This window comes from Lissotriton vulgaris, chromosome 7, assembly GCF_964263255.1.
Source record: "Lissotriton vulgaris chromosome 7, aLisVul1.2, whole genome shotgun sequence".
Taxonomy (NCBI): domain Eukaryota; kingdom Metazoa; phylum Chordata; class Amphibia; order Caudata; family Salamandridae; genus Lissotriton; species Lissotriton vulgaris.
The window spans coordinates 1,581,471,869-1,581,486,830 of record NC_141695.1 but is presented as its reverse complement, the minus strand read 5'-3'; the positions used below and the strand labels follow the sequence as shown (position 1 = coordinate 1,581,486,830).

At 45.5% G+C, this 14,962-nt stretch overlaps 1 protein-coding gene across 1 annotated transcript; it reads right to left on the bottom strand.

Annotated features, from left to right (window-relative positions):
- Positions 1-12,835: 12,835 nt before the first annotated feature.
- Positions 12,836-14,221, bottom strand: LOC147706029 (zinc finger BED domain-containing protein 6-like). Its single transcript, XM_086929018.1, has one exon. It carries the CDS (start codon positions 13,949-13,951, stop codon positions 12,836-12,838), a length of 1,116 nt encoding a protein of 371 aa, XP_086785144.1. The 5' UTR covers positions 13,952-14,221.
- Between the last annotated feature and the right edge of the window lie 741 nt (positions 14,222-14,962).

Genomic DNA, 14,962 nt, shown 5'->3' with positions numbered 1-14,962 from the left:
CTGCAAAATCAGCACAATCCCATTCCATCCATGCCCTCCATGATGTTTAACTTCAAGACAGCCCACAGAAAGACTAGGCCCATGCTAGACTCAAATACCCCTGGTGAAAAGGCCACAAGTACAGCCCCAAAAAACGAAAATCACTGAAAAATCAGCACAATCCCATTCCATCCATGCCCTCCATGATGTTTAAGTTCAAGACACCCCACAGAAAGACTAGGCCCATGCTAGACTCAAATACCCCTGGTGAAAAGGCCACAAGTACAGCCCCAAAAAACGAAAATCACTGAAAAATCAGCACAATCCCAATCCATCCATGCCCTCCATGATGTTTAAATTCAAGACAACCCACAGAAAGACTAGGCCCATGCAAGAATCACTACCCCTGGGCATAAAGGTTGAAAAGTAGGCAAAATGGTTGCAGGCCTAACAACAATGTCTGCATTCAAAATGGCCACTTGCCTCCCAGCACATGGCCAGGGCCTGTAGCAGCACTCAAAATGGCCCCCAGCCACATGGCCTGTCCCTCCCCATGAACAACCCCAAAAAATCGAAAAACACTGCAAAATCAGCACAATCCCATTCCATCCATGCCCTCCATGATGTTTACTTTCAAGACACCCCACAGAAAGACTAGGCCCATGCTAGACTCAAATACCCCTGGTGAAAAGGCCACAAGTACAGCCCCAAAAAACGAAAATCACTGAAAAATCAGCACAATCCCAATCCATCCATGCCCTCCATGATGTTTAAGTTCAAGACAACCCACAGAAAGACTCAGTCCACCCACCACTGAGTACCCCTGGGCAAAAGGCCCCAAAACAGCCCAAAAATCGAAAATTCCAAAATTTTAGTTGCAGCAACTGTAATGCCCCAAACAAACTTACTTGTAAAATTTCTAATCCAACAGTGATCCAAAGAATGTCAAAAAGGCCTCAAATCCAAATATCCAGCAGCATCCACAAAAGGTAATCCTTCCAGCTCCAGATCCAAATGAAAAGTGACCAGGAGATGGACAAAGCACTGGGAGGAGCCTGCTGGACAGGAACAGGAAGTTGAAGACTGTGGGGCACTTCCTTCCTCCCACCCCCCTCCCCCCCTCCCCAAAATGGACTCCTCGCTAAAAAAGTGCAGGCAAATGTCAACCTAAGGAGTTATTCAGATAAAAATCATCATTTCAAGAAGGTTTATGCTGCTTGCTGGTGGATTTCTTGTGCAGAATTGCAAATTTTATATTTTAGCTTGTGCGAGATTGTTGCTGCTCGCCGCATCTCAAATCTCGCAATTGCGAAGTACCGCGAGACGTGATCTCGCCGTACTCGTGTTGACAAACTCTCGCTGTGCAAGTTGGCAAGCCGCGATGACGTAATAGCGCTCGCCAAATTCCCGCAGGATCACACAGCAAGATCCAAAATGGAGCAGCACTCGCAAAATATAGAGAAAAACAACTCGGCAAACAATGATAAACACCGCGCGCCGCAAAAATTGTATCACCAACGCCGCGCGCCGCAAAAAAAATCCGCTGCGTGCGAATTTGCGGATTTTGCGGGAAATTCGCAAATCTCGCGGATTGCGAATTTCCCGAACATCCGCAAAATCCGCGAGCGTAACGGATTTTCCGCCCATGCTTACTACTGTCTCCTACAGTGCGCAATTTGGACTAGTGATGATTTATGTTGTACTTTAACTGTTTTTTCAATCTTTCTTCCTGGTGAAAACGAGTAAAATAGGGGGAGGTGTACAGGCATCTAAAAAGGTGTACTTGTTTTTATAGGTGCACTACCAGTACCAACCACATGTGCCGGCGGGGCAAGTGGCGATGCCAATGCTGCCATTCAGGAGGGGGCAGGAGATGCGGCACCTGCAGGAGCACCAGTGGGGGAGGAAACAGCAGCGGTGGGCGGTGGTAATTTATATTCATTACTTAATGGCATTACTAGCTGGAAGGGGAACACTTCACTCACTGTACTGTGAGACTTATTAAGTAAGTGTGAACTTGAAGTGGACTGAACAATATACAAGGGTTGAAGAAGACACCCTTTACTTAGCATTACCAATGCATTAGCAATAGCAATACCAGCGTGAGATGAGTAAACAAATGGCCTCATCTATCAGACTCCAACTCAGCTGTGAAAGTTATGGAGAATTCTAATAGTCACATCAGATGACCTTGATGGATGTGTTGAACAAAAAGGGAAAGAAGAACTCGGGTGGAAGGAGAAAGGACAAAAGATGTATGACTAGCAGAGAAGGATACTTTGGAAGCAGCATGTAGGTGGCTGATGGGAATCAGATGCATGGGTTGTTGAAGGTTGGGTGGAAGGTGAAAGAAGAGGCCTGCCTGGGTGGGCGACACAATATGGGTGGATAGTGGATAGCAAGAAGCATCAGTGATGTTTGTGTCAAAACCAAAACCAAGGCAAGGAAGGAAGGAGTGGACGCATGGGTGGTTGTTGGTGAAAGTGAAATGAGCTAAGGTTTGTGAAAAAATACCTAATAACAAAAGAATGATAGACATTTTCTTGTAATGGATGGATGCCCCCTGGATGTATTCATCATAGGTGGAGACTGTCACTGGATGCAGACGAGTCTTACTTTGAAGATAATGTAAAATAAACTGTGCCAGAGTAGCAAAGCAGAGGTTCATCATATATTATATAAAAGTAGGATTTCATTTCAGAATACAGTTGATGGCTCAGTAGTTTGCAAGCACATTATATATATTATCAAGCGCCTTCCTCTGAATCCAAGGACCACTTCCTACCTATGTTAATTTTTCTTCTATTTTTTATTAAATGTTTACTTGCCAGTAATTGTCCACAATCCATAGTTTGCTCCCCCCCACCCTGTCCCTCTCCACGTCACCGCCCGCCAGCACTCCCACCTCGGACCGCTACTGGACTGATATGTCGTTCCATATAAGTAATGATGATTGGATCAGAAGTATATATCATTATTAATCTCAGTAATCTGCCTTTTTGTAGTAGCCAGGGCACAGTGAATATAAAATTGAGCCACCCGTAATCAGAAAATATATACAAGCTTTCCCACCTGCAGCTTAGTAAATAAAAGTAACAGGCGTCTGCGTATTGACTCATATGTTGGTCTTAGGCGCATGCTTAGCTGACTGAGCCTACTGCCTCTTCCAATGCCCCGGTCCCCAGTCGGGTCACGCCTGCAGGAGTATGGCGCCGCAGTCAGGCAGCCGCCCAACGCCATCATTTGTCAACATCTGCTGCCCCCCCACATGGATGCAAATGTAGGTGCGTGCATTTCGCCAGCAACTACTCCTCTGGATGGCACAGCTGGAGGACCAATTGGAGGAGCGCGTGAAAATCCTGGTGGACAAACACCTCAAAGCCAACTGATTATAGATGGACCCTGTTGATTTGCCCCTTTTTTAGAACTTTTGTTGGTGGGTGGGAATTGGGTGTTAGGGTTTCTCTTATTTTTTGGACATTCCTTGGACTTGGACATTGGTTGGGGTTAGCGAGAGGGGTGGGTGAGGTGAGGTGCGGGATAGGCTATTTTTGTTATTTGTTATTTATTTATACTTACACATAGGATGTTAATGTTTTAAGGTGGGGTTACTGTTTCACAAATTAATGTACGTCACAATGTTTACTTGCAGATGCAGGGCAGCAGCCAGAGTTTGATTTAAATAATCTCCTGCCAATTTTGTAACATGCAAACAGATAGATGCGGTACCCCTCACTGAGTTATATTTGTCCTACTAGTACTACTAGTACTACCAGTCGCTCCTCCTACTCCATTATACCTCCCAGCAAACTTATCTTACCTGTGATTTATGATGACTAGGTTCAGCACAGCAATGGCTGCATGGTTTCCCAAGAGAATGGAGAAGATGCCATGGTTGTGGTGGTAGTAGTAGACAGACACTGGCACTAGCATTTGCAAACAAAAAAAAAATCAGTCATTTGCCTCCGAGAGACTGTGGGAGTAGTAGAAAAGTACAGTACATAAGAAGACTGCCAAACAAACAATATTGCAACTGCTAAAGTAAAAGAAAACAATGGTGGCAGGGACAGCCTAGTACAAGAAGCTAAGAAGGTAAACTGTAGTTGTGTCGAAGGAGTCACTTAAACACAATCCTAATAGTTTAATGCTGTAAATGCAATCAATGCCAGCAATTAATTATGATGTATTCGGTGGCTCCCTTTGGGAAAATAATTAGCTTGTACATACACTGAGCATGGTTGGGCAAGCAGAGGAAGATCCTCACCCTGCCTCGTTGACATTTAATTAGTGTTGCTTTTACCACATCTGCCTCAGCAAGCGTGTGATCAATTGTTGGTGTAGATTTAATGTAGTCACAACACACCTCAATATAAAACCACAAAGCCGGGGGGAAAAGGGTTAGGGTTTGATGAATGAATGTGTTTGGGGAAAGGTTTGACAAAGAAAAACAGTACGCATGGAGACAACAAAAGCAAAACAATATTTGAAGACGATGATGATCCACTATCCAATAAATCTATAAAGGTTGAAAAAGGAAATTCATGCATGATGAAGATAACTTGATGGTTAATGAGTAGTACTTATCTATTACTACACAATTCGAAAGTACAGGGAAGTAGAATTGTGTGAAATTTGCCTTGGCTGTATGGCCTCAGGGAGACCCTAATTACCTACTGTACCGGGATGAAAGCTAGCAAAGAAAATTAAAAATTAGTTTTAGGGAGCAATTATCAAACAAAGTCACACAGTCGTAAAATGAATGAAAAAAAAAGGAATCAAATTATTAAAAAGGCGAAAATTACACAAAAGTTACTGTATTATCCAGGTCTAAATGTGTAGTTGTATCTCGTCATTCATCTTGGTCCTCCCTTCCATGGACACTCTGCAAAACAATCCTTGGTGCCACTGGCTAGCTGATGAGGATTGGTAAGGTAAGTGTGAGTTGTTGCTCCAAGTATAATAGACAGGGTAAAAGGCCAGCCTGTAAGTGTTGATGGAAAAACAAAAAGGGGAATTGAAAAATAAATGAATGAAAAAACAAACATTAATGACGGTGTAGTGCAAAAAGACAAGACTCTTGAGCGAGAAGACTTTCAGACTGAGGCAGATTGGATACATTGTGTCCACTCTACTATTTAGTTACACACCATTAATCTACAAGAACAACAAGACAGGAGCCAGCACAGAACAGGCCCATGGCACCGGGCCGTGACCCAAACTCCATTTACCTTACTTTTTGACAGAGCAAGAAAAAAGGCATATACAGCAACCGAGCATTTTCCAAATCAAGTGACTAAATCAATGCGCCACTGTTAGTCAACATCATACCACTATTCGACTCCACCACTACACAGACATGTAGCCTAGGTCTGCTGTGGTTCTTGTTGATTAGTTGTGTTTACCTTTTATGCCACTTCCTGAAACGTATTCCATCAATCATCTCAGATCCAACTGACTGACTGCGGGCAAAGATAGTATGGTCATCATCAGGTGTGGTACGTGTATGTGTTGTCCAACAGACCAACACCTACTCAGTCTGTAGTGAGTGACTCCGATTAAGTAGGTCCAGACTGCACCTGCAGTAGTAGGAGTACAATTGGTTATTAATAAACAATATGGAAACATTGACTATCTCTTGAGTCACTTTTACTTTTTTATTTTTTACTACTAGTATAGTTCGACTTCATGCACATTTGCTCAGAGTCAGCAAGCATCCAATGCAATGCATCATTCAATTCAATTCAATTCTTTTATTCGATTAACCGTTTTGTCAATCATAAAAAGTACATCATAATAAAACAATACATTGTAAAATCACAGTTGTTATTAATACATTTTAGGGATACAGTTTATATTAATTTGCAGCACTAGTACTGATAATCAAGCAAAGTTCATTTCCAGAGTTTTACGGATGGCTATACAGGTTTTCAGAAACACAGCTAAATTCTTTGCCACATATTGCGAGTCAAGCTGTTGCAAGGCTAAAAACGCCGGGCGACAGGTCCTCAACCCCATTTGTCGTAACAAGGGTAAAACCCAGCGCCTGCGTGGTACTGCGTAGTAGTGGCAAAACAGTACTACGTGCATTGTTGTTTGGGGGGAGACCTTGTCGCATGGACATTTATCCAAATCGTGTGACCAGGTTGACATTTTAGGAAAGGTGACTACGCGGAAAAACAAATTAAACTGAAACCTCGTTAAGAGGTACTTTTCATGGTTGGAAATGTAATATGATAAATATGGTTGGGTGCCTGGGGATGTCTGAACCATCAGAATATGAGCATTTGATTGTTTAGATACTTCACTGGACATACGGAGTTCCCTTAGATGAGTAAGACAGTGTGCTTTCAGGGTTTTTCTACTCATCTCAGTAATGGCTGAAGGCTCGATGATGTATTGGGTAAAGTCAAGGTCTTTCAGGAAATTGACCACGAAAGACAGCCATGGGATGTTTTTCCAGGCCGACATCTCGAGACAATCTGAGATCAGGGCACGTGTAAGATGGCACTGGGGCTTTGTCCATATGCGGTGCCATAGTAGCATTGGTTGACACCTAACATAGTCTGTTAAATAATCTATCCCAAGCTCTATATGGCATCCAAAAGAGGGGGCGCTCTGCGGGAGAGCCAGAAGATATTTTACAAAGCCGTTTTGTATTTTTTGTAGTTCATATGTTTTTACGTAGCCCCAGACCCCGGCTCCGTATGTGGCAATGCTTGGTGGATTTTAAGCAATACTGAGGGAGATGGTTTGCCAATTTTTCTGGAAAAGGAGACGAGGGCAGAAGTTGCACGTTGGTAGAGCAGTCTTCTATTTACCATCGCCCTTTTCCATGATAATTTATCGTCTACGAGGATACCCAAATAGGGGTATTCCGTAACACGCTCCAGTTTTGATTGGTCTATGCAAAGATGTTTCGAGCTTTTTACCTTGGGGCCTGATTGCATGACAAAGGTCTTGGTCTTATTGACCTTTAACCCAAGTGAAAGCATAAAAGTGTAATATTTATCTAGCTGTTTCTGAAGTTGCACTAGGGTCCTAGCAAATATTACGGAGTCGTCCGCGTAGAGGAGTGCTGGTATCGGGCGCTTATTGATGGTGGGTAGATCCCGGCTCCCCTCCAGCATGGCCGCTTCCAGGCCGTTGGTGTATAAATTAAATAGAAAGGGGGCGAGGACGCAGCCTTGTCTTACTCCACGGTTTATTGGAAAAGATGGGGTCCACTCACCGCCTGTGCCAAATCTTACGCGAGCCGATGCGCCAGTATAGAGCTCCCGCAAAAATTTGAGAAGAGGTGGGTCAACACCCAACTTGTCCAAGATGGACCAGAGCTTGGCATGGATTACACAATCAAACGCCGCACTGAGGTCGACGTAGACCATGAAAAGGTTTCCCCGTTTAACTCCAGCATATTTCCCTATTAGAAGTGTTAGATTTAGTGCTTGTTCAACAGTGCCCAGTCCCTCCCGGAAACCGTACTGGAGGTCTGTTAAGATGTTTTTTTCTGTCGCCCAGTCCTGGAGACGGTCCAAGATTAAGCGGCCCGCGACTTTACCCAGTGAATCCAGGAGGGATATGGGCCTGTAGCACGTAGGGTTGTTTCTCTCACCTTTTTTAAAGATTGGGAGCAATATGGAAGAAGACCAAGAGGCCAAAAGTCCTTCTTTTAGTACAGCAGCGATTAGCTGGGTGATTATAGGTGACCACAACTCGATGTTAAAAAGGAATATATCTAGTGGTGCACCATCAGGGCCAGGGGCTTTTCCAGATTTTGATGAAGATAGTGCGCTTATAACTTCGTCAAGAGAGAAGTTAAGGTCAATAGGGTATTCCCCTTTCTCAATGGGCTCGGGTACAAAATTTGGTTGAGCGACACTTTCTGCGATGGGGTCACTAAAGATTTTTGAAAAGTGGGACACCCATTCATCCGCAGACACAGCTACGTCCAAGTATTGGTGAGAGCTACCCTCGCTCAGGAAGGGAGATTTTACCGTTTGCCAGAATAGAATGCTGTCTTTTCTATTACAACTCTCGTGTAATTGGGCCCATAAGTTGTTCTTATGGCCTCTCCTACAGTTATGCTGAGCCTGCTTATATTCCTGTCTTAGTTTAGCTATTTTTACTTGGTTCCTAATTGGATTATGTAGCTCTTTTTTTAAGGCGTTTAAAGCTTTTCTGCAAGCCGTATTGAACCAGCCTGGCTCCTTGCAACATCCCTGCTTGCGAGTTCGAAAGAGGGCCTTCTGGATTACTTTCAGAATTTCCCCAAAACTGGTGATAATTTGCGCTGGGGAGGATGTCTCATTTAAGCATGTATTAATCCAAGGGAGGGCATTTGAGATCACAGTGGTTGATGTTTCAGCTGGTTCGATTCTTGACCATTTCACACTGTACCCATTATTTCTGGCCATGGACAATGTTTCTTGAGTCAGAAGGCTTTTCTTAAAGGGTTGGGGCGCACTCAAATTTAGAGATAGTACTATTGTGTTGGGGAAGTGGTCTCCTGAGATTTCAGATCCTGTACTAAACTGTGAAACAGTACCCTTTAATGAATAAGAACATAATATTAAATCTATGGTGCTAAAACAGCCCCTACCGTGAAAAGTGGGATTAAATTCCACGGGGGGGTCAGTAAGTTCATTAGCAAAAGTCAATTCCAATGACATTAGGCTACCATTAAAAGAATCTCCTACAGAGGAGTGGGTAAAATGTGTCATAGGGCAATTGTTTTCATCTAGGAGGCCACAATCAGAATTCATATAATGAGAACACAATTGTGCGTTGAAATCCCCTCCCCAGATTACATTACATGTAGTTGACGCAAACCTTGCACGTAGATCGCCTACATGAAGTGAAATTTCAGAAACAATTTTAACACATTCTACGGGTAAAAGATTATTGTAAAAATTAATAAAACAGTATGAAATACCATTTTTAAAAGTAATCAAAAGAATCTGGTAATACAAAGAAGTACACTGCAGGGAAATTTTCTTAACTTCAAGCTTATTGGATACATATACCGCAAGACCCCCCTTTGGTCTGCCGTGTATTGAGGGACTAGCGGGAGAGTGAAATGTTACGTAACCTTGAATGTGCAGTGGATCAGTTATCCATGTTTCTTGAAAGCACATTATCGTATGAGAGGTAGCAAAAGCCAACCATAATGCCGATAGCGTCCTGGGTCGCAGACCAGCTACGTTCCAGAATAATATCGGCAGTGCGGTGGTCGCTGGTAGTCCGTTGGCAGTTGCTACCAGTCCATTATGGGGGTGTTTGCCTTGTGTTGGAGTCGTCACGGTGCTGGGAGATCGGGGCAGACTTTCATGATGATTAACACACAGGTTGTTGAGATGAAGGTAAGGCTGGGAACCAACATGTTGGGAGGTACTAACGTCCTCTGAAACAGTTAACTTGGCTGATGATGGAGGGGACGTAAGTATGGGCGACGGTTTATGGGTGACAGAGGAAATTACTGGCGTCAAGAGTAAGGGCTTTAAAGTGGAGGGGTTACCATCGGCCAGGACTTTGGCTGTTGGTGGTCAGTCCACCATCTCCAAACAGTCAAACCTGTTAGACGTAGGGACTCCTCTCCAGTCCAAAGAAGGCATGATGTTTCTGCCTCCTTGTCCCTGCCAGTTTATCCAATCCGTGTTTCTATGCCGGTTCCCTACCTGAGTCCAGTTCCACTCAGGGGCCGGTGGAAGGAGGTTGGCTGGGGGGTAGAAAAAGGCTAACCTTTTCGTGCCAATTCCTTCCGAGGAGGTTTGGGCGCCCCATGGGCAGATATATTCTATGATTTGGGGGTCTTCAAAAGTTATTATGATGCGATCACCTGGGATGGTTTTTTTTCTCCTTCCCTACCCAGGGAACTCTACGGACTGAGACAATGCCGTTGTTGACAAATGGGGGAAGTGGTCGATTCAACGACAACCAATGGAGAACCTTATTTTTTAAGGACCAACCGGGTTCTTCAGAGTTGACGTGCAACGCTGGAACCCCGGTCATGATAGCTACATACGGTGTGGCTTCTGGAGGAAGATGAGCTGAACGAGGGACATTGCGCCTTGTATTATATGCCGCATTTTTATTGACTGATGTTTTAGCTGGGGGGCGTGCAGGTGGTGGACCGGAAGAAGTGGCCTTTTGTACAGGAGGGTCGGGCACAGAAGGAATAACAGGTTGTTTTGTGGCTGAATTTGATGAGGTTTGCTGTGGGTTGAGACTGGTTATGGGGGCAGATTTCTGGTGGACCACCGCTGTGGTGGTCACCACTTTGGGAAGTTGTAAAATTTGTTTGGGGAGAGTGGCCCCTGATTTTGCCGGTTTTGAAGTGGGTATTGAATTAGGTTGCCGGGTCAGTGGAGCTGCAGGCTTAGTGGTCGTACTGTTAGTTTTTAATTCAGTTGTCAATGTGGCTAATGATTTCTCGATCTTAGATAGAGCCAATTTAATGGGGTTAAGATGAAATTTAATTAGAGCCTCTATGGAGGCTAAAGTAGGCATATCTTGCGGCAAAGAGGTTAGCCCATTGCCTGTAGTACCTTCCGGAACAATGCTACGAATGTCAGATGAAAGATCAATTGTTTCTGGCAGTGTTAGGATGTTAGGCTGATTTAAAGTTTCCGGTAGTGGTAAGGGGTGAGTTGGTAAATGTAAATCATCATTAAATTTGGGCTGGAGAACCTGTTGCAAGTCAGTGGAGTTCGGGGTAGGGTGGTTATCTTTTTTTTTCCTTCTGTTTTTCGGGATTGCACCTTCCCGTTGACCCCTGGTGTTCGGGGATAGAGGATTTGCCTCCAAGTTGGAAAAAAGAATAGGAGTTCTCTCAAGTGATCTTGAGGGGTGAGGTGCAGAAAGCTGGGATATTTGTGTTACAGAAAGGTCAATAGATACTGATAAATCCACCGTCCCTGGTACTGACGGAGTTTCGTATTGAGAGTCAGGCACCAAGGGACGTTGTGGTGTTATAGCAGAGGCCAGTAAGCCCAATGAAGAGCGCCTGGCCATAGCGAGATCTTGTGAAACCCTTTTCTCTAATAATAGCACACCTTGGTTAATAGCGTCATGAGCTTTTGCAATGAATTGATCAATAGGACCTATGATCTGAGCAGCGTGCGCGGCTTTACTATTTCGGGTGATTCTGGGAGACATGCTTAAACAATGCAATAAAGACAGATGCACAACCAGAAGAAATGAAGTGCGATTCAAAAGTCCTGGGTGTACAATAACAGATATGGAAAAAAGTTAGTGGGGTGGCCCAGTCCAGTCTTACCCGGTCTAGAACGGGCTAAAACGGGCCCGCCCTTGGCCCGGGCTTCGCCAGGCGTCCCGCGAGACGGGGGTGACGCGCTATTTCAGCGCCTCCTGGCGCGCTGGTGATGCGGAGTGCGCCGCTCGGGATGCTGGGGGTTGTGGTTTTCGTTCCCCCCGTCCCACGCTCTGCTCAGCTGCGGGGACTCCTAGATGGCAGAGGAGTCAGGCAGCAGGAGGCGGGAGTGCAGTCAACCGAGGGCTCTGGTGGCAGGCTAAACAGGTAGGTGTCTGAGCACTGTAGCGGTGAGATGCTTGGTGAAGTCCAAAGATTCCCCCTCTCAACTGGGGTGACGCGCTATTTCAGCGCCTCCTGGCGCGCTGGTGATGCGGAGTGCACCGCTCGGGATGCTGGGGGTTGTGGTTTTCGTTCCCCCCCGTCCCACGCTCTGCTCAGCTGCGGGGACTCCTAGATGGCAGAGGAGTCAGGCAGCGGGAGGCGGGAGTGCAGTCAACCGAGGGCTCTGGTGGCAGGCTAAACAGGTAGGTGTCTGAGCACTGTAGCGGTGAGATGCTTGGTGAAGTCCAAAGATTCCCCCTCTCAACTGGGGTGACGCGCTATTTCAGCGCCTCCTGGCGCGCTGGTGATGCGGAGTGCGCCGCTCAGGATGCTGGGGGTTGTGGTTTTCGTTCCCCCCCGTCCCACGCTCTGCTCAGCTGCGGGGACTCCTAGATGGCAGAGGAGTCAGGCAGCGGCAGGCGGGAGTGCAGTCAACCGAGGGCTCTGGTGGCAGGCTAAACAGGTAGGTGTCTGAGCACTGTAGCGGTGAGATGCTTGGTGAAGTCCAAAGATTCCCCCTCTCAACTGGGGTGACGCGCTATTTCAGCGCCTCCTGGCGCGCTGGTGATGCGGAGTGCGCCGCTCGGGATGCTGGGGGTTGTGGTTTTCGTTCCCCCCCGTCCCACGCTCTGCTCAGCTGCGGGGACTCTTAGATGGCAGAGGAGTCAGGCAGCGGGAGGCGGGAGTGCAGTCAACCGAGGGCTCTGGTGGCAGGCTAAACAGGTAGGTGTCTGAGCACTGTAGCGGTGAGATGCTTGGTGAAGTCCAAAGATTCATTCATTAATCATATACCTGGTTGCTCTTGTCTTTGGCTGTCAGATCAGAGATGCCGAGCCTTCTGAAAATGATGACGAGTTTACTTTAGTTTTGGATGCCTGCTCAAGTTCTGACAGTGAAGAGTTGTGTATGCCTGCAAACAGAGGTGGGAGCCTTAAGACAGTGATTAGTTTCGGATTGGAAACAAAACAGAAGATGGCGATAGTCACGTACGTTTAACTTGTTACGGAGGGACTGTTAGAGGCTGCATTATTGTACTATTATCCATCTCCATCCAGTGTCTGGCAAGATGGAAATGTATTTAGGGCGAGTCAGGAAGATGGAGTAGGACTCTGAGGGGTGGAGTGGACAGTTAAATGCACAGACATGCAAGTCCGATAGTTACATAAAATAAGAGATGGTGGTGATGGATTTGTTGTGGTTTGATTTGAACCAGAAAGACAGATATACACACAAATAAAGGAGTGGAGAAAGTAACAATTTGAAAGCCTAGTTGTCAGGGAAGAGGAGCTCGTCCTCAAACCCTGGTGGTTCGGACAGAAGTAGGTCATGTAACCCACGACTTATGTCTTCGGAGTCGTCCTCCCCTTCCTGTTGTGATTCACGTATTTTGTAGTCCGGTGGTATGAAGTGCTGATTCATTTTGATCATCGTTAACCTCTCCACGCTTTTGGACGAGAGACTGGTCCTTTTCACAGTTACAATGGCACCAGCAGCACTGAAAACACGCTCAGAAGAGACACTTGCGACAGGCCAAGCCAGATACTTTATCGCCAGCCTGCTGAGCACTGGCCATTGGCTTCTTTTCCAATACCAATACACCAATGGGCCTTGCTCCATGAAGACCTCGGTTGTGTCATGCAGATAGGTCTGGACCATCCACTTAATTTTCAGTGATGCTCCGATTTGCTTGGCCTCTTTTGACTTTGCACCAGCAACGGACTTACCCATCTCTTTCTGTAGAAACCAAGCAGCTATTTTTTTTGCTGTGTCTGATGAATCAGATCCTTTTGGTGCTGTTTTTGATGTTATTGGTAGTGTTGGTGACTGCTGGGAAGCAAACGCACTGCTCTCATGCTCTGAAGAAGAACTTGACTCTGGATGCCCTGTAGTACTTGCACTGTCCTGGGCTGGCACTGGCATGCCTCTAATTGAGAGCCGTTTGTTTTCTAAATCAGTGGCTTCCTCAGCTATTAAAGTTTTGTACTTGGCAACATCCCCTTCTGAAAAAGGAATTACTGCATTACTGTTCAGAAATAATTTGTACTGTGGATCCAAAATTGTGGCAGTAATGTAATGTTGATGTGACACAATCTTATTTTGAATCCTTGTATTGTCAGATAAGCGGCCGGCTAAGGCGTTCACCAAATAACATGCTTCTACTTTGTCTTCCACACCTTCATATGTTTCAGACACCTCTTTCAGCTCTTGCTCTAGCATGTACAACAATGGGATAGCTTGGCCCATAGTACAGTCCTCCCTGCTGACTGCACGTGTGAAGATCTCAAAAGGAAGTAGCATCTCTGTCAGGCATTTAATGAGGTCCCATTGCCACATCTCAATGGTCATGGCTTTCACAGTAGGATCCCGTAATCTTCTTGCCATGACTTAAGCATTAAGTGGTATGTACTGCTCAAACAGCCGATCAAGCATGTAATAAGTTGAGTTCCAACGTGTTGGCACCTCATGGATGAGTGCTTTGACTGGCATTTTATGCTCACGCTGAATGACCCTTAGCTGCTTTCGGGCTTTGAAAGAATGGTTGAAATGTGTGCATATTCTTCTGCAGGTGGTCAGTAAGTTGCTGACTTTGCTGACAATAATGTTAATGCAGTATGCCAAACACAGGACCCTGAAATAGCCACCATCTTTCATGGCCTTAACTACGTTACTGGCATTGTCCGTGGCAACAAAACAAATGTTAAGCCCTCTTGGTTGCAGCCATTCAAAGACCTTGCTGTTAAACTCAGCCAAAATGTTTGCAGCATTATGAGATTTCTCCATAGCAAACATGGCTACAGTTGCATGTCTGCGAGTATCGTTAAAAACCTCAACAGTGTCAACCCATGCAGATAGCTTTTCTCTAACACCTGAAAAAGAGATCCAGTGTGCAGTGATGCACATGTAATCAGTGGCTTGGCAACTGGTCCACATGTCTGTTGTCAGGTGGATACTATGAACAGCACTTTGATGTAAGGCTTTTCCAAGCAATTCCAGCAAGTCGTGATGTAGTGCTGGAACAACAACTCAGGAAAAATAGTAGCGGTTGGGAACCTTCCATTTTGGGCATATGGTTGTCACAAATTCCAGAAAACCCACCCCTTCAACAAAAGAAAAAAGGAGAAGGTCCAGTGCTAGCATTTTAGCCAGCTTACCATTGTACAAACATGCTATTGGGTGGTTGAACATGCTAAGAATGGTACGCTGCGTGGTATTTCTTTCTGTTTGACTCGACACAGCACTTTGCATTGCAGACTTCGCAGTACTCCTTGGTGTCTCCGGCTGACTCTTACTCTTGTGCCACTGAAATGTTTCTGATGTGGAGGATGTGGGCTGCACCACTGCAGTGCTGGGGACAGGGTTACTTTGTGTACCACTACCGGATAGAAAGTCTCC